Source organism: Passer domesticus, chromosome 15 (assembly GCF_036417665.1).
Source record: "Passer domesticus isolate bPasDom1 chromosome 15, bPasDom1.hap1, whole genome shotgun sequence".
NCBI classification, from domain to species: Eukaryota; Metazoa; Chordata; class Aves; order Passeriformes; family Passeridae; genus Passer; species Passer domesticus.
Window position 1 is genome coordinate 2,706,594 of NC_087488.1, and position 19,587 is coordinate 2,726,180.

Consider the following 19,587-nt stretch of genomic DNA (forward strand, 5'->3'; position numbering starts at 1 on the left):
GGTGCATCACTCAGCTCTCAGGTGTAATGACATCATCACTTCATCATACTGTGTAATTAAACCTGTAATGACCCAAGACACTTGTAGCAATAAGTTCCCAGCAAAGTAGATGATTTGCCAGCCATGCTACACAGTAACTTTGTGCAGTTGTGGAACAGTAGGGTAAATAATCTAACATTGCCTTCTGAGGGGGCCAAAATGCTGCCTTTGTGCCTGTGTGAAAGGAAAAGGGAGTTGTGCACAAACCCCTTCTCTTTGCTTTATGTAATTCCCAGGATTGTTTAGTGAGGGGCTTTGTCTTGAGCTTTTATTCTCTGAAGCAGTGTGAAACCTTAAAAACAAGAGGTTTTTTGGTTTACCAGATATGGAGCGGCAGCTGCAAAACCAAAATTGCATTTCAGAATTCTGTATATACAGAGCAATATTTCTAGACCCCTAGAATCACAGCATGGCTTGGATTGGAAGAGACCCTAAAGCTCATCTCATCCCAAGCCCTTGCCATGGGACAGCTCCCACTGTCCCAGCTTGCTGCAAGCCCCATAAAACCTGGCCTTGAGCTCCTCCAGGGATGGGGCAGCCCCAGCTTCTCTGGGCAGATTTCACTGAGTTCCCTGCTTGCTCTCCCCAGCCCTGCTTTCATGGATGAGTATGAGAAGATTGAGGAGCAGCTGCAGAAGCAGTACAGCACTTACCTGGAAAAGTTCCGAAATCTGACCTACATGGAGCAGCTCGTGGATGATCACCGGCGGGCAGAGCAGGAGATGTTTGAGGTAGGACACTTTGGAAATGCTCAGCACGACTGTACAGCCTGCAGATCAACAGCAAATGTTTTAATTCCCTTTTCCAAAGCAGCACATCAGGAGCTGATTGAGTCACTGGCAGGTGAGGGACAGTCCAGTGACTGTGGCTGCTCCTGGCCAAACACAGCAGCACAGCTGCTAAAGTTAAAGTTAAACCAGTTAAACCAGTGCAGTGATGGCTCTTGCCAGTCTCTGCCCCCATGACTCATTTTCAGCTGCTGGGTCTTGTTCATGAAGAATGTTTTCAGAATTTCTGATCTTCCTTTTGCTGCATACAATGGATGTGTTTCCTTCTATTGTCTGCTGATGTATAAGGGTTTCTCAACACTGGGCTCTTCAGTCTCCTCAAAGTATCAACAGAAAAAGCCAAGAGCAACTATGAGGAGATCAGATGTGCTGGGGTCTTCCCCTCATAGACTTCAGTCTTGTTTGGCAGAATTCTGCCTTCTCTTGTGTCAGTTCAGTGTGATTCTCCTCATGGATAATCTGCATCTGTATCCTGTTTTGTTCCAGACTTTTCTTTGGGGTTTACTGGACTGCAGTGCTTTCAGCTGGCCTTTCCTTCAGTTTCCAGCAGCTTATTGTTTTATTGTTATCCTCACAGTCATTTCCCACTCTGTCTTCTGTTCTTCATTGAAAACATGTTTGAGTGAACCCTCTGCCCTGGGATCTCAGTGCTGCTGGGAGTGCTGCACCTGGAGTTACAAAATCACAGCATCCAGGGGGTTGGAAAAGGCCTCTGAGACCCTCAAGTCCCACCTTGTCACCAGGCCAGCCCTGAGTGCCACATTCAGGCTTTCCCCAGGAATGGGGACTCTACAACTCCCTGGGCAGCCCCTTCCAGTGTTTAACAACCCTTTCCATGAGGAAATTCCTCCTGATGTCCAGCCTGGACCTCTCCTGGTACAGCTTGAGACCATTCCCTTTTGTCCTGTCCCTGTTCCCTGGGAGCACAGCCTGACTCCCCCCTGGCTGTCCCTTCCTGTCAGGAGTTGTGCAGAGCCACATGGTCCCCCCTGAGCCTCCTTTTCTCCAGGCTGAGCCCCCCAGCTCCCTCAGGAATTCTCCAGACCCTTCTCCTTGTGCTCCAGACCCTTCCCCAGTGCCCTGGACCCACTCCAGCCCCTCAATGTCCTTTCTGTTTTGAGGGGCCCACAACTGGACACAGCACTCGAGCTGTGACCTCACCAGTGCAGCCAATTAACCCATTGTTAATCAATGCTTCTTCATTCCACCACCACCTTTGGACACAGGGAAAGCCATGCTGTTGAGAAGTCTCAAATATTTTTACTGCATTATTTGCTTGAGGGATAAAATATCTTTTCAAAGCTGATGTGGGCATTTGGCAACTTGTTAATCCCTCTGAACCAGTTTCCCATCAAGCCTCTCTTCACAAGCACTGTCTCTGTACAGGTTTTTTCACCTCCTATCTGAAGTCACTTCTAGCTCTGTGTTCCAGTTCTTCACCATATCCTTGCCCCCCACTCAAAAAAGGTCTTCAATTAAATCATAATCTTGAAGTGAAGCCTAAAATCTGATTTATCCCTTCTGTTCAAATGCCACTGAGACTTCACAGCCAGAGGAGAGATGCTTTGAACTGAGCTACCTGAAAGTGTTTATGAATTCAAGTGCAGAACTTTGTTAATGAGCTGGTGCTCAGCTCTTTGAGGGATTTTTGTTAAAAGATAATAAGACAAAGAAAAAGCCTTTGTCATTCACGGCTGTGCCGTGATTAGAATATGGAGAGCACACTTTATTTTCCTTTTTTCTCCTTTCTCTGAGACTCCTGGGACCCTACCCATATGGTTTGGTTTGTGGTTGCCTAGGATAAGCAGGGAACAATGCTTGAGTCTAGTGCAGAATTAAAACTATAAAAGCTGGTGACAAAAAAATCATTGTCTTGCTTGGCACATTTCTATCAGCTGTACCTAAAAATACTTGGAACATAGAAATGATGAGACTGTGACCACCTCTCTGTGGGCAGGAGCACAGTGACTCAGGCAGCCACGAGTGCTTTGCTGCAGAAGCTGTTGCTTTGGTAGGAGAAGAGGGGGATGTGTGTGTGTGTCCCTCTTCCAGCCAGATATTCAGAGGTGCTGGAGTCCAGGCTGGGATTTGAAGCCATTGTGAGATGTCAGTCCTCAAAATCAAACTCCAGGATTGGGGACTGAAAGAGGATGAAGAATTTCATCTGGAGAAGAGAAGGCTCTGGGGAAACTTCAGAGCAGCCTCCAGAGCCCAAAGGGGCTCCAGGAGAGCTGCAGAGGGACTGGGGACAAGGCATGGAGGGACAGGACACAGGGAATGGCTCCCACTGCCAGAGGGCAGGGCTGGATGGGATATTGGGAATGAGGAATTGTTCCCTGGGAGGGTGGGCAGGCCCTGGCACAGGGTGCCCAGAGCAGCTGTGGCTGCCCCTGGATCCCTGGCAGTGCCCAAGGCCAGGCTGGGCAGGGCTTGGAGCAGCCTGGGACAGTGGAAGGTGTCCCTGATTCCTTCCAATCCAACCTATTCCATGATTCTGATCTGGATCCCAACTAAACCAAGAGACTTGCTGGGGAGCTCCCACCCAAACCAGTGAGGGGATGCACTGTTTAATCCATTTTGGGTTAATCTGTGGCCACCCTGGAACACAAGGATGTGTCTGTCACTTCTTTTGGTCTTGATCTGCTTTTCAGGTGGTTCTTCCACACTTTGGCTACTTTATGGTGAAGCAGAACTGTGGTTGCTTAAAAAAAAAAAAAAAAAAAGAGAACATTTTGCTCCAAAGCAATGCTTTGCTTGTTGTCCTATAGTTTATAATCTTGTGTCATTTTCAGCATCAACAGAGGAAAAAATAACAAGAATAATTACATTTAATCTATTTTAAAACACACTCACTCCAGCTGTCAGAAACACTGAAAATTATGTTGGTTTTTTTCCCCAACCCTGATTTGTCTTTTGTTCCACCAAACAAATCTTAATTAACTTCTGCAGTAGCAGCATGAGGCAATTCTTTTATCATTGCTGTGTATTTGCTAAAGAGCTTGCCAACAAAAAGCATCAGCAGAGTAATTAGATTAATCCAGCACTCCCTGTGCTGTTCTGAGCTCTGCTTCCTGGGCCCCTCTCCTTGATTTAATCCACATTTTTAGGAGTTTTTGTTCTGATTGAGAGCCTGATGCTGTTGCTGAATAATGAGCCTGATCTGTGCTGCAGTTGGACTCAGAGTGGTTGGGTATCCACAGCCACCACCCTGGGCCAGAGTGCAGCTCCCAATTAGCAAAGTGATTTAAAGATTTTAATTAAGTGCCACCAAGCAGTTGAGGCATTGCAGCCCCTCCAGAGCTGGTGGTTGTGTACATTTTTGAGGTGTTTTCTCCTTGCTGTGGTTGTCCAGCCCCATGTGGCTCCTGGTGTTGTCCTGAGCCTCCTGATGCTTTGCCTGCCTGTGTCAGTCACAGGGAGCAGTGGCTGGAGTGTGATCAGTGGCACTGGGCTGAGAAATCTGTGTTGAAAGAACTGACAGGCTCGTGTTGGGGCTGAGCCCAGCAGTTAATTGGTGATGAAGCAGCTCCTGCTGAGCACCTGCCTGTCTGATGTGGGACCTGCTGAAATATATGAAAAATACATAATTATTTGGCCATTATCACCTGGAGAAGGCAGAAGTCCACACATGACTCATCTTTCCAGTGGGCTTCTCACACTTATTGACAGCTGTCATGCACAACTTACTCATGGATCCAAGGAATTTAAACAAGGGCCTTTTATCTTTGCAGTTTCCTTTGCCTCCTTTACCTCTTTTATTCTCCTTCTGTTTCTTGGTGCTGTTCATGGAATTAATCCATCTTCCTGCAGTTCTGTGCCAAGCTATGGATTTATGAGCTATGTCTCCTCAAAGATTGTGTCTTTTCTGCTTTGTAAAAAGATTCAGCACAGTTAATTCACTTTTACCCTGTTTCTAAGATGGAATCATTTCAAATGTTTAGACACAAAAGCTATTAGAACTTTGGCTGTTCTAAAAAACCCAATTTTCAGGGGTTTTTCAGATTTGGGGGTTGAAATTCTCTCTGGATTATAAATGAATGCCTCTCTTTCAAAGGACAGCACAGGCTAATACAGTTCAAAAAGGTGGTTTTGGAATTAGCTTATGTAATGCCAGAATAAGTTGGCAATTTCCCTCAGCATTTGCCTTTTCCCTGGAGAGAATGTGCTTATTCTTTCTTGTGCTTCTCAGAGGACACCCCAGAAGTACTTTCCTCTTCAGCTGCTTTCTCCTAAGGTATTTTCAGACTGTTTTTGTGCTGCTTGTGGGTAATCTCAGCTGAGGAGTGCCATGAAGTGCTGGACACGGGGATGAGGATGTTCTTAGCCACTCAGTCTTTTATCTTTGGTGTGGGATTGCTTAAACTGCTTTTCTTTTCATCATGATGGAGTTACCAAGGGCATGTAGAGATGGAACAAGGGGGAATGGGTTCAGATGGAAGGAGGAGAGGTTTAGATGGGATACTGGGAAGAAATCCTTCCCTGGGAGGGTGGGCAGGCCCTGGCACAGGGTGCCAGAGCAGCTGTGGCTGCCCCTGGATCCCTGGCAGTGCCCAAGGCCAGGCTGGGCAGGGCTTGGAGCAGCCTGGGACAGTGGGAGCTGTCCCTGCCATGGCAGGGGGTGGAATGGGATGAGCTCTGAGATCCCTTCCAAGCCAAACCATTCCATGATTGATTCTATGCATTATCAGTAAACAGTCCTTCATGATTAATCATGCAATTCCAATTAACAGACTGTGATGTGACTTACCCTTTGCAACCTGCCCATCCCAAATAAAATCCCCTTTTCATTAAACTCTTTTTAGCAGAGCTTCTGATAGGCATCTAATAATAAATAGGGATCTCTGAGTTCTGCTCCACTCTGAGTCTGTGCTTGTTGCACTGAAGTAAATTCACCATTCCCACTGTGACAGCTGTTTGCTGCTATAGCCAGCACAAGGTTAACATGAAAAGCAGATGGTTACAGTCTTTAATCATCTAACTAATGTGCATTTGAATTATGACTGCTTTAAACATTTTACAAGTGCCAGGAGAGCACTTCTGGTGCAGCATTGCTGGACTGTGTGGAATGTCAGATGTAAAAGTAAGCACAGGCTGCTGAATTGTTGGTTGCTTCTATTTTGGCATTTAGTTCAGTGTGCAAGGGTGACAGTATTGGTGCACTGAGACACAGAAATCAGTGGGGAAATGTGGAAAAAATTAGAGCAGGGGGAAGGGAATGCACAGAACAAGAAGGGGCAGTGGAGCGTAGGAGGAAAGGACAAAAGAAATTATTGGCTGAGAAATTATGATCACAGAAGGGAGAAGCTGGAGATAGAAGGTGGGAGGGTGTGTGGAGAGTGCATTAGGGAAGATGAAAAGGTTCTGTGTGCATTTATTCCACTGAAATAAAATTCTGCAGTCCCCTGGCAATACCATGGCAACTGCCCCGAGGCAGGTCATGCCTGCCTGCTCCTGGGCTCTGTTGATACTCTCTCCCATTAAAGCTGTGGGAGAACTTTTTGGGAAGCACAAACAATTGCGATCAGTTCAATTATCTCAGTCGGATCAACTCAGTGCTCAAAGATCTGTGGTTTCATAGGGATTATCTGGATATCTGATGTGCCTGGTAGGTGACAAACTTGCCTTAAGATCCCAGATTTGGGGCTATTTGACTCACAGCTTCAAGTTCTTCATGTCTGACACACTCCAGAGCTCATTTTATCACAAAGCTAGAGATCAAACAAGAGATTATTGAATCCCAAATCACTTACAGGCTTTTCTGAGCAATGGAAAAATTAATATTCTGCTTCCAGCAGCCCCTGAAGGGTAAAGAGGTTCCTTGTGCCTCAGGGCCTGGTGCTGTGGTTGGATATGAACCCCTGTAAAGGTTTCTCAGTCTGGTTCTTTCTTGCTGCTGTTATAAATTTGTGCTAATTCTTTTATAAATTAAATCCTCTGCATTTGGGGAAGGAACAGAGAGGATGTGCTGAGTTTTGCAGGGTGAGTTTGTCATGACAGCAGCTGTTTCTGTGAAGGGTGAGATATAACAGCTCTCACTGACAGCATGGCTTGGAAATCCATGGATGACTGTCACAAAGAGAAATCAGAACTATCTGATCTCTAATAAATTCAGTTCTTAACTTGTCTCACTGAATTTCTTGTGCAGTGACTCCAGTGGAGAAGAAGCAGTGCATGAGAACAGTCTGCAGTGCATTCCAAAGTGCTGCCTTGTAGGGTTTAAATCTTCTCTTTATCCAGCTTCATTTGGGAAGAAGGTGAATAAATGTGTGGTTCATATTATGGTCTTCCTGCCTTCCCTGCATTATCCTTTTGAATATTCACAAAGACTTTAGATATCTGAATTATGTAACAGAAATCACTTGAAATTCACTCAGAATAGGGGACAGTCAGATTGTTTGAAACAGCACTGATCAAGATCAATATATATTTTTCCCCAGAGATCAACATTTAAATCATTGAGAAACATCTAAACAGGCTGACAGAAAAAAGCTAAAATAACTCTTAATTTAGGACTGATGTTTGGTGCTTTGCACCAAATGACATAAGTAGATAGTGTTAAAATGCTGTACAGGAAATTGAGGAGGTTTATGCTCTGCTGCAGGTACTTAGTGGGGAAAAGGAGCTGTGAGAGTGGCATTTTGATTTGCATAAACATGCATAATCTGATCAGGTGCAAAACAGTGAGGTCTGAGTCTTTCAATAGGAAAATAATTCTTTTTTTTTGTTTTGTGACTGTGTGAGAGCAATTCCTCATTGAGTTCTGTGAGATGTGGAATACTGTGCACGTGTGACAGGTGCCCCTCTGAGATAAATGTCCAGGCAGCAGCCTTGGCAGGGGCTGGCAGTGCCCTGTGCAGTCCCTGCCCTCTCCTCCCTGAGCTCTGGGATCCTTTGGAGAGGGTTCTGATGTTGGGATAACCCACGGACCCAGCTCTGCATTTCAGCAGCTTTGCAGCAGGGTCAAACATCAAGACCAAGGAAAGTAAGAAATCCCAGGACAAACTGCACCCCTTTCTGCCTGGGGGCTGGGATCATATTTATTTTGCTGAAAATCCAGTTCCATTCCCATTTGGACTTCCCTGAGCTTGATGCAGTTCCAAAATCAATGGAAACCTCCATTGTAGGACACTTCATTGTGAGACTCCCCTGATTTGTTTAAATTTGCTGACCTGTGAGTCTGAGTCTCCTCCTCAGGCTTTTTTTCCTTCTGTGAGAGGACTGAGGAGGAAGCTGCCCTGTAAAGCAGGGTCTGAGTGCCCTTGGCAGTGCCACACTCCCTGGAAATCCCTGCTGGTGGCCACCTTCTTCTGGGAAACTCCAGAGAGTGCATCCTGCATCTCAGCTCCTGCTCAGCCACCAGGGTGTTTAACCCTACAGCTCCAGTTTCTTACTCCATGGAGTAAACTGGTGTGGAGCTCTCCTGTGTCCCTGCCATCCCATGGAGGAGAGCAGAGCTATGGAAACCAGAGAAGCAGGAGGTGTGAGGTGAAACCTGCTGCTGTTGTCCATTGCTTAGAAATTATTTATCTGCTTTTTTGTGTTAAAGAACCCAAGCCTGATGGATGAACAGTCCTAAAGCAGTGCTTGTCACCCCCTTGCTAAAGAGGTTTGTCTGCATCATTACTCACCTGCACTTCCTTCTCCAACCCACCCCAAGGAGATGTTTGAAAATACATTTTCAAATGTAGTTTTATTCCAGTCATTTTCAGAGTGGGTACAGCATTGTCCCGGGGAGCAGGAAGTAGGAGAGCAAATGTTTTCAAGCTGGAGAAATGGTAAAAAAACAGGTCTGTGGTTCCTGTGCTTGGGTTCTGACAAGAGTTAGAGAGAGGCTGGATGGTGCTGCCACTTCATTTGGGTGGGAGATCAGGAATGAACTGAAGTGTGCGTCAGCCCCCTTTTGAAGATGCTCTTGCTGTGAGAAATGGGGGCTGTACTGAGCTAATTATCTCAAGATAGAAGGTAGCAGAGTCCATTATCAGTTCCTGGAACCCTCAAGTTCACCAACAACAGCTGCCCTTCAATATGGTAAACATCTCCTTGAAAAGCCTGAGCAATCCTGACCCCCTTGAACACTTGAGCTTTATGCCACAGGCAGAGATAATTCAGGAGTTGGAGTCTGGCAGGGATGAGGCAGTGACTGCTCTGTGGTGCTGAACAAGACACTGCTGTGCCTCCCAGCTTCCAGTCAGTGTTAATTTGTATGATGATTTCTTCAGGCACTGCAAACTGACCCCAGAATTGTGCATTAATTCAAAAAAATTACACATCCAAACAGTTTCACTTGTAAGCTCGCTACAATAAAGATGTAATCCATGAAGGGAATGTTCAATGAGCTGTTATTGAGCCATTAGAATTCATCCCTTCCACAAAAGCAAATAGGAGAAATGGAGAGTTGTCATTAGGGGAAATTTGCATTGTATGTAATGCTGAATACAGAACACATCTGATACACAGGATAAAGTCCATCTTCTGTCATGCTATTTCAGGTAGTAATGAATTTGTGTTATTGCTGACTTGAAGCTTCGTGTATGAAAGGATTTTGACTGGGAAATTCTAGAAAATGTTAGTCTGGAACTCTTTTTTAACTTCTTCCCTTAGTTCTGTTTAGATTTCTCTCAGTGCTGGCAGATGATTTCAAGGCCTGTGCCCTGCCCTGCTCTCAAGCAGCCTCTCCCAGTGCCTTCCCAATCCTTGTGTCTCCTGTGTCTGCACAGTCCTCCTGGGCTGTGCCCTGCCATGGGCACTCACACAATCCTCAGCAGGGAGCTCAGTGCTGTTTCCTTGGATGTTCTGCTCCCTTGGCTCTGAGGTTCCTGGATGGGTCAGGACTATTTCTGGCATCACAGAATGGTTTGGGTTGGGAGGGCCTCGGGCAAGGATGCACCAGCCCAGGGTGCTCCAAGCTGGCCTGGAGCCCAGCACAGCACAGCAGTGCAAAGTATTTGAGATGGAAAGTTTTGAGCTGGGCTTTGTTTGTTGTCTTTTGGGGTTTTTTTAATAGAAAACCAGTCAACTAAATCACTTTTAATCCTGCTTTCTTGGTCACTGACTGACACGTCCATTCTGTCCCAAGCAAGGTCAGCTGTGACATCAGACTTTATCCAGTCCAGTCCCCAGAGCTCCAAGGACAGAGATTGCAGCCTTTTGGGGGCACCTCTGCACTGTTAGATCATTCCAATGGAAACCATGTACTGTGCACAGTAAAATGGGCACAAAGGTTTTATATTACATCAAAAGTCACTCCAGAATCGTGCCAGGGGGAGAACTCTTGGATTAAATGAGTAAATTACTTATTTACTGTGTGAGGATACAAGGGGAGAGCTTAGGGAGAGGCAAAGAGAGTTCACACAGAGCATGAGCTGGCCCAGGTCAGCAAACACATCCCACAGGGTGAGAACAAACAATTACCAAGCTGCCATTCCTCACCCTGAATGATCTCCTGTTGAGTTCCCAGAGGGAAGGGTTGATGTCCAGGTTATGGAGTGTGCTGTGCCCTTCCAACTCCAGCTCATCTCTGGGTATTGCAGGGCTGGAGCTGATGAAGGCAGGACTTGCCAGGTAATTCTGGGAGCTTTAGGAAGAAGTGTGTGAGAAATGTTAAACCAGTCTGATTTTAAAACAGTTGCTGTGGGCTGGTTTTGAATGCACTTCACTGTCTGGCTCTGTGCAGCCTGGGCTGGTGTCTCTGAGAGCTGCATTGGTGTAAACCAGCCAAAAATCTCATTTTTTCCTGGCTCTGCCTTCTGTTACTCATGTCACCTCATGTGAAAGCTCTGCTGGACCTTTCCCACACATCCCTGATGGAAGTTTTCCTTCCTAAAGACTTTCCCCCAGAACAAAGTCATCATAGCTGGCAATAGGATGAAGGGAAATGGCCTCAAGCTGTGCCAGGGGAAGTTCAGGCTGGATATCAGGGAAAATCTCTTCACAGAAAGGCAGGGGCATGCAGCAGTGGGGTCACCTCCTTGGAAGCATTCAAAAAACACATGTGGCATTTGGGGACATGGTTGGCAAAAAAACCTCTTGATCTCAGAAGTATTTTCCAACCTTAATGATTTTGTAATGCTATGAAAACCCATGCTAGGTCTTTTATACTCTGATAGCTTTCCTTGATGAAACATTGGCCTCACATCAGAAAGCATTTGTGCTTTCCCATTAATTTTCTTGATGGCATGAAAGATGCTCCATTAATTAACATGTTTGTCCTTGAAAAAAGGAACCTTTCAAGGAACTTCTGAGATGTTTTGATGATTCCTCTTGATGAAAGTGCCCTTTAGTAGTGATCTAACAAGTCTAATTGATTATTTTGATAAATGTGAGTGCTGGAGCTGGTTTATTAGGAGGCCTCATGTTTCTGTAACCCCTGTGGGATCACAGCTGATTCCTCCTCGTGTGTTCCCTACCATGGATGCACTTGTGTTCAGGCACATGAGATGGGATCCCACTTGTTTTGCCTGACAAGGAACATTCCAGAGCCTGTTCACAGTGCCCTGTTTCTTGTCAGCATCATCATCATCACCATCACTCCCTGCCAGACCTGGTTCAAAGCCCTGCTCACAGCTGAGCAAGCCTGATGGTGGAGGTTCTTCTGCCCCTCTGTTTCAGGTGGATCTTGTCTCTCTGCCACCATTCCTCAGCAGAACAAAAAGGTGCAAACCCTGCAGCACTGCAGTCAGATCTGGTCAAACATCATGAAAGCCATGTTCCCATTCAGAGCAGGAATTTTGGGGGAGGTATTCAGCAGTAGAGCAGCATCCAGGAAACATCTCTGCTCTTAGAGAGCAGCTCCAGGTGGGTTGGTACCTCCTGTTTCCATGAACTTCAGTCCCTTTCCCATTGGCCTTGGCAGATTTCCTGTCATTGAGAGTTGTCACATTCTCATCAGGCTCCTCCTGATTTCTCCATCCTTTATCTCCCTCCTGCTGAAGGAGTGGCCACTCTCTTTTCAAAAGCAGCTGCCTCGGTGTGGCAGGAGCTGATCTCAGGTGCTTTGTTCAGGAGCAGCTGCCCAGATGAAGTCGAGGTGAGCTGAGCCCTTCAATCCAGCAGCAAATTGGTTTCCTTCCTCCAAGGGTACTCCAGAGCAATGTAAATCACTCCAGAAAAAAACAGAAGGAAACATTGTTTTCCCTTGCTAAGATGAAAACATTAGACAGTGAGAGATTTCTGGGACTGGGAGAGTGTCTGAGAACAAAAGGAATAGCTAAGGCAGAAATTGAAGTGCTTGATCCAAATGCAGAAAGTCAGTGAGCTCCAGTTGTTGTCCTGTGCTTTGGTACTCATTCCCTTCCTATTTCACCCACTCCTCTCCCTTTCCTTTCTGTTTAGTGGTAATTGTGTCTGCCAGCTGGCTGCAGGGCACAAATTCTTTATATTAAAAATCCTGCTGGTGTTTTTAAAAAAAAACAACCTAAACTTTGAGGTTAGCTAAAATCTAAAAAAAAAAAAAAAAAAAAAGAAAAGCTGAGCTGTTTTAAATGGTCAAATACTGCATCATTTTGATTCTTCCTGCTTTTGAGCTCTCAGACCTGCTGCTTTGCAATCTGCAGGGGCAGAGTTCTCTTCAGTCTCGTGATTTCTCATGAACTCCAGCTTGATGTTTAACCCAAAACTCAGGAGCATCAGGAACATCTTAAAGGACATCATGAGGCACTGGCAGTCATGTGGCTTATCTAAATCCTGGCTCACTGGCCTTGAGGCAGCCACTGAGTCAGTGCAGAGCAAGTTGTCAGTGGGTCTCCTGCTGGGGGATGTTCTCCATGGTCTCTGTTTAAAAACAAAATCACCCCAAACACCCCTCCCAGCCCAGAGCCTGCACACTGGAGCCCAAAACTGTTTCACTTGTGCAGAGAGCAATAGATCAGAGCATATTAAAACATTCTGATGCAATTTATTGCAAAGACTTTCATAGTCAGGTGGAAAATCATCTGCTTTGCCATTTGAAGAAGACTGAGATACTGAGTATCTGAATTGTGTCATTCCAACTCCAGCCTACAAAAAACATTTCTCTTGTGTGCTGGACAGGTAACATTTCTGTAACAACAGAAAATGGGCATGAATAAAAGCCCACTTGATTGTAAACATAGGTGAAACTTATTTGATTTAGATTCTTTGTGTGTCACAGAAGGTCTCTGCGTTTGCTGCTGCTCCTGTGTGTGTGGGCTCTGTGTCACCAGGCGCCTTCAGGGAGGGTGGGGACATCACTGGTGACTAAGGACACCCTTGTGCTGAGAGCAGGGACAGGTGGGAACAGTGGGAACTCATTCTGAGCTGCTGGGAGGAACCTTCTGCACCCTTTGGCCTCTCAGCCAGTGGGTCAGGTTGCCCAGGCAGGCTGAGCAGTCTCTCCCTTGGGGATCTTCAGGAGCCAAGAAGCTCCAGCCCTGAGTGCTGGGCTCTGATCCCACTGCTGGTCCTGCTTGGGCAGGAGGTTGGGCTGGGACTTTGGGAGGTCCCTTGGAGCCAGGGTTATTCAGAGGGGTCTCAGTGTCAGCCCTGCCTTGCTGCCCATTTCCCTCAGCTCTTGGCAAAAATTACTCCTTTGAGCAGATTTACACCCAAGAGAGGCTGCTTAAGGTATGGGGACAGAGAATTTCCTTCTGTCAGTCCCTGAAGCAGGATTTTCAGCCCCAGTGATCCCTGGTACCCTGAAAGCCCTGGGAGTCTCTGAAGGGGCAGGTTTGTTTGGCTTTTGTGTTAATTGGTACTTAAATTATGCTGATCTGACACTGTGATTCCCCAGTGGGAGCTGTGCTTCATTTGATACAATTCACTTGCAGAGGATGATCCAGAGAGGGTTTGCCTGCTGCAGCTCCTGCTCTTTGGTTACTGCAGACACTGAGCAGGGGGTTCAGTAGAGTTTCCTTCCCATCCAGCATCCCAGGGCACTCAGGCTGTCCCTGCATGAGCACAGGGACACATCTGTGTTTTCATGGAGGTGTCACCTGTCCCTGCAGGGGGATGTGACACTTGAGCAGCCCTGGTGCCACAGCATGTGTTCAGGAGCACCTGCAGTGTTCCAGTCCATCACCCCCAGCTCCTGTGCCTGCCACAGCTCAGGAGCCCTGCATCACACACAGGTGCCCAGCCTCAAACAGGACCACAGCTCTGATCAGCACAGGCTGGGCTGCCATAAATCACATCTGCTAAGGTGGCGTCACCATGGAAGGTGGGAGCTGCTCAGGCCCAAAAATGCAGCTTTGATGATTGCAGGCACTCAAAACCTTTCAAACATTAAGTGATAAATTCTGGTTACTTTTTAGATTTTTGAATTGCCATCCCTTCTGCCCCCTCTTTGAAGATGTCACTTGCTAAGGACAATAATCAGCAGTTCACTGATGCCCTCCTGGTTCTCAGTGGTTTGGAGCTGCCCTTTAAAACACTTTCTGTCACTGCAGTTTTTGATGAGCTTCTGCAGGATGTGGCAGGGGCTGTTTTGGATGGGAGGATGCACAGGCTCAGCAGCTCCCTTGGGCTGACAGTGGCATTTGACCAGCCGTGCATAAAGTTATTCAGAAACCTAAACCAGCAGAAAAACAACATTTTTCCTGCCAGTTAAGTGTCTGGGCTGCCTTGCAATGAGGTCAGCCGAGCTGCTGGCAGCAGCACAGGTGAAAGGCTGGAGGAAGGGGAAAAGTGGCTCATTTGTGTGGGTAAACATTCTTTTAACCCTCATTTCTGTCATAGTTTAAGTTCATAAACCCCATCTTCTTCACCCTGCTGTTTCCCCAGCATCCCATCCTCCAGGCAGGACCTTGGGTAGGAACATGCTGAGCTGCACTGGAGAATTTACCTGCCTTCATTTTGTTTTGCTGGGTTAGTTTGCAGCAGGTTCCTTTTGTGTCACTGCACAAGTGCTTTTCTCAGAGCTGGAGAGTGGGAGAAGGGAAGGAGCAGGGAGCAGGGCAGGGGAGCTCTTATTTGTCTGAATTGGAATTGCAGCTTCAGCTGTCGTGGTGTGTGCCTGGAATTGCAGTGCCAGGCTGTGATTATGTCTGTGCTGATATTCCACTGCTCTGTGAACATTCTAAATGTGCTTCCTGGGTTATGAATTTGTCCCCATGACATTTGGGAAATGTCCTTTCCTTTTTTTCCTTTCTTTGCCATGTGCACAGTGAGGGCTGCAGCAGGCAGTGGGGCTGGGATCCAGGTGGGGGATGATCCCTCATGTATCCTAGGGACAGAGCAGGGGGGCTGCCTTGGGAATGGGGACAGGGGCTTATTTAAATCTCTTATTTAAACCTTAGGGCTGGCTGGGAGAAAGAGGTAAAGAAAAAAAAAAGACAGCAATTGTGAGACTCAGTGAGGAAATATTGGGACTGTCTGATGCAGAGGGAGGCCTTGGAATGACCAGAGGAAACACTGTTGGCTGGAGACCTCTGAAAATTTTGCCTCACGTCCATACACATTTCAATTTCCATCATTTTTGAAAAGGCTTTGCTGGCACTGAGGGGGTGGAGAGTGTTAATCATGAAGAAGGAAATCCTAAAGAAGAGCAGTTTCCTCCACAGAGTATTTCAGATGTTCTGAGTCTACATGAAATGAGTTCCGTGCTTGTGTCTTTCCCTGGCTTGTTTCTGCAGGAATTAGCTTCTCCCTGCAGAGCACAGCCGTCACTTTGGAGATGGCAGCAGTCCTGTTGCTGCTGCAGGGTCTCATTCCATGGCATTTGCCATCCTCACTTTTCTGCTTTATCCCCCTGACTCTGTCACACCTGCTTCAGTTTCTCAGGGTTCTTCCTTTGGTCCCGAGGATCCATTGAAACATTCCTGTCTCTGCTGGCACTGCGAGTTTGTAGAGCAGACAGTTTGTGTCACTGTCCAAAGCAGATTTTTGGATTTATTTCTTTGAGAGAGGCATTGAGCTCTGTTTCTCACCAGCTGCAGGTGACACATCACTTCCACTGGGGAATATCTTCCCTGCAAATTTTTCCAGCATGAATTTCAATTCCCAGGACAGGTATTTGTGTCAAGTTGTGTTGGACCATTCCAGTCTGTCCCCAGGCCTCTATTTCCAGCAACTTCCTCCTGTGCTGGGTGGGCCTTGGAGGTTCCTTTCTCAGCCTCCATATTTATGGAAACACATTTCCACATGAAAGTGTCAAGAGCTTGTGCTCCATTCCACATTTCATGCTCTTCTTACTTTCTTCCCTCTGTCCCATGGATATTCCAGCTGAGTCCACGTTTCCTTCCACAAGTGCACTGTAAATGTGGAGGTCTGATCACATCAGAGCAACTGGTGCTTTTAATTAGAATCATATTTTGCACAGAAAAATCAAAGGCTCAGAAAAATCTTATTTCAGTGTATAATTAATTAGCTTTCCTTTGCCTGGCTGGAATTGAAAAGACTAAAATTAGCAAAATTTGTGGCTAAATCTTCTATCAGCTGTTGCCACCTGTTCTTGTTGTGGGTTCTGGCTGTGCCTGATTCTGTGTATTTATATTTTACCTACTCTGTCATGTTCAGTTTGCTCTTCACCATTGGTATTATCCAAATTTAGGCTAAATATCATTAAAAATGGGCTAGAAAGGTCCCATTCTGTGCCTTTTTAGTGTCACTGACCTTCATTTGGTTGGTTCTCTTTGCACCAGAGTAGTGTAATAAATAATGGCTGTATTTTTCCAGCTCATTGGTTGTTTGCTCCAGTTTGGTTTGGAGCTTGGGAAGGTGTGGATTCTTTCTGGTTTGGATCTGTGTTAGGAAGTGCAGTCATTTCACAAACCATTCTGGTGTTTGATGGACTGTTGGCTGAAAACTACTACCAAAGTCTGCTTTTCAAAGCAACAGCAGGCATGGAGACAAATAAACTGATTTTCCCTGGGATAAGTGATGTTTTACCCAGTGGGGATGTAAGGTTGAATTTCAGTGCACTGCTTGACCAGGCTTTATATCCCAACCCTCCATGTTTCAAATCAGACCTGTTTTTCCATAAAACAGGAAATTTTCTAGTTGCATTCTCCCTGTGGCAGCTTTCCCAAGGCTCTTTCCTCCTCTTGCAGGAAGCAGCCAACATGCTGCGTCTGATCCAGAACAGGCTGAAGGAGGAGGAGCAGCACCTGCTCAAGAGTGGAGGTGAGTGGGATTCCTTCATCTGGAAGCAGCAGAGGAGTTGCTAAGTGCTGGCTGCTCCATGGAAAAGTGTCCACTTCCAAGGGGATGTGGGGTGATGATAGGGCCAGCAGGCAGGGGCAGAGCCAGTGGAATCATGACAGCTTTAAGGACAGCAGGGAAATGTTCCTCTGGGAATGTTCTGTGGAATGTTCTTCTGGGAAATGTTCCCCTGGGAATGTTCTATGGAATGTTCCTCTGTGGAATGTTCCTCTGGGAATGTTTCTCTGGGGAATATTCCTCTGTGGAATGTTTCTCTGGGAAATGTTCCTCTGGGGAATGTTTCTCTGGGAAATGTTCTGTGGAATGTTCTTCTGGGAAATGTTCCCCTAGGGAATGTTCCTCTGTGGAAATGTCATGGGAATGTTCCTCTGTGGAATGCTTCTCTGGGAAATGTTCCTCTGTGGCATGTTCCTGTGGGAAATGTCCCCATGGGAATGTTCCTCTGGGAAATTTTCCTCTGTGGAATGTTCCCCTGGGCAATGTTCCTCTGTGGAATGTTCTGGGGAATATTCCTCTGGGAATGTTCCTCTGGGAAATGTTCTGTGGAATGTTCCTCTGGGAAATGTTCCCCTGGGAATGTTCCTATGTGGAATGTTCCTCAGGGAATGTTCCTCTGGGAAATGTTCTGTGGAATGTTCCTCTGGGAAATGTTCCCCTGGGAATGTTCCTATGTGGAATGTTCCTCAGGGAAATGTTCTTCTGGGAATGTTCATCTGGGAAATGTTCCCCTGGGAATGTTCCCCTGTGGAATGTTCCTGTGGAATGTTCCTCTGAGAATGTTCTGTGGAATGTTCCTCAGGGAAATGTTCCCCTGTGGAATGTTCCTGTGGGAAATGTTTCTCTGGGAAATGTTCCTCTGTGGAATGTTCCTTTGGGAAATGTTCTTCTGGGAATGTTCCTCTGGGAAATATTCCTCTGGGAATGTTCCTCTGTGGAATGTTCCTCTGGGAAATGTTCTTCTGGGAATGTTCCTCTGAGAAATGTTCCTCTGAGAAATGTTCCCCTGGGAATGTTCCTCTGTGGAATGTTCCTCTGGGAAATGTTCTTCTGGGAATGTTCCTCTGAGAAATGTTCCTCTGAGAAATGTTCCCCTGGGAATGTTCCTCTGTGGAATGTTCTGTGGAATGTTCCTCTGGGAATGTTCTGTGGAATGTTCCTCAGGGAAATGTTCCCCTGTGGAATGTTCCTGTGGGAAATGTTCTGGGAATGTTCCCCAGAGCAGCTTTAGGCTGCGTTTCTCTGCTGCCAGCCCTGCCTGGGGCACAGCCCTGTCCCAGCACCAGGGCACTGCTGGCTGCAGAGAGACTTGGACAGAGGATTCTCAGCCAGTGCTTCATGGGGGTGAGTGGTCCTGCTGCTGTGCCTCATCACTCACATGCTGGGCTGTCCTGCAAAACCAGGCTGTCCTTTCTGGCCCAGTTTGGTTCTGTCCTCAGAATGATTCTTTTTGACACTTCAGAACTTTCCCAGATGAAAACTCACAGCTAAAAATCCTCTCTACTATCATCAAGCTTCTCAACAGGATCCACATTTGCTCCCTGCATTTCTTTGACTTTAATGTACCTGCAGAATGGGAATGCAATTAAAATTTAGGTGGTTTTTTTTTTTTCCCTGGACTACTTCTTAATTAGGATCAGAAGGGAATTAATGACCTCTTGAGACTGTAGAAAGCTCACGAGCCAGATACTGCTCTTTTTGAGCCAAGCACCAGCCACAACTTCATCATGAACTACCCCTGGGAATTTAACATTACAGTCTGTGCATTTTTATTTGATACTTGGAGAAAATAGGAAGAAAGTTAATTCTCAGGATCAGAGGGAGAGTTCATGAAAGCTGAAATTGAGTAAAAACATAAAAGTTGCACTTCACAGTTTGTTTGGTGGCTGAGATTTTCAGAGCAAACTCATGAAAGAGGAAATTCACTGATTTCTGCCCATCTTTGATCTCATATCAGTGAGGTAAAGAGTGAAGAATTTTCAGCTGAAATATAGGATTTGTAATGTAAATTACAAGAATGTGGAATTATTTCAAGGATTTATTTGCATGAAAAAGTCCAAGTCCTGCTGTCTTGAGAATTTTTGGGGTAACAAAGTTCAACAGGAGGTGGACATCAGTCACCAGTAATTGGCAGTGTGAGGTGTGACATGAAAATTTGCTGCCCTGCTTTGTCCTTGTCTGTGGATTTTCAACTGGAAAACTGTTCTGTCACTTTCCATCTCTGAAATAAAAAGAACTTTGCCTTTTAGTGACTGATTTAACTGCCACCTAAGAATGTGATTATTACTTTTAATGACCTCAAATATTACCATAATACATCTTAATTCAAGTACCAAATTGTCATAATTAGCATTTATTCTAGTGAGAAGAGCACCAGGATCCTGCTTTCCAGAGCTGCCTGTCCCATCACCTTGGAAAATGATCTCATCTCTGTCAGCTCCAGCCTGCCTTTGTCTGTGAAACTCTGCAGGGATGGAGCTGAGACAGGGAATTTGGCTCTCAGGAGCACAGAAGTTAATTAATGGAATGTTGTAAAGCTCCCCAAGTCTGCTCACACTTAACAGCCTGGGCTCTCCCCTTAGAGCAGACCTCCCCCTCCTCTCATTGTTAATTAAAAGCTGCCCTTTGAACAATTCAAACCCAAGAGATT

General features: G+C 46.1%; 1 protein-coding gene across 3 annotated transcripts in view; it reads left to right on the forward strand.

The window, feature by feature from the left end:
* Positions 1 to 19,587, forward strand: part of CLUAP1 (clusterin associated protein 1) — a 58,258-nt gene that overhangs the window by 20,719 nt on the left and 17,952 nt on the right. For all 3 annotated transcript variants that reach the window (XM_064389909.1, XM_064389910.1, XM_064389911.1), the window contains exons 8-9: positions 629 to 770; positions 16,829 to 16,901. In XM_064389909.1, the coding sequence (XP_064245979.1) occupies positions 629 to 770; positions 16,829 to 16,901 (215 nt within the window). The remainder of the gene's footprint in view (positions 1 to 628; positions 771 to 16,828; positions 16,902 to 19,587) is intronic.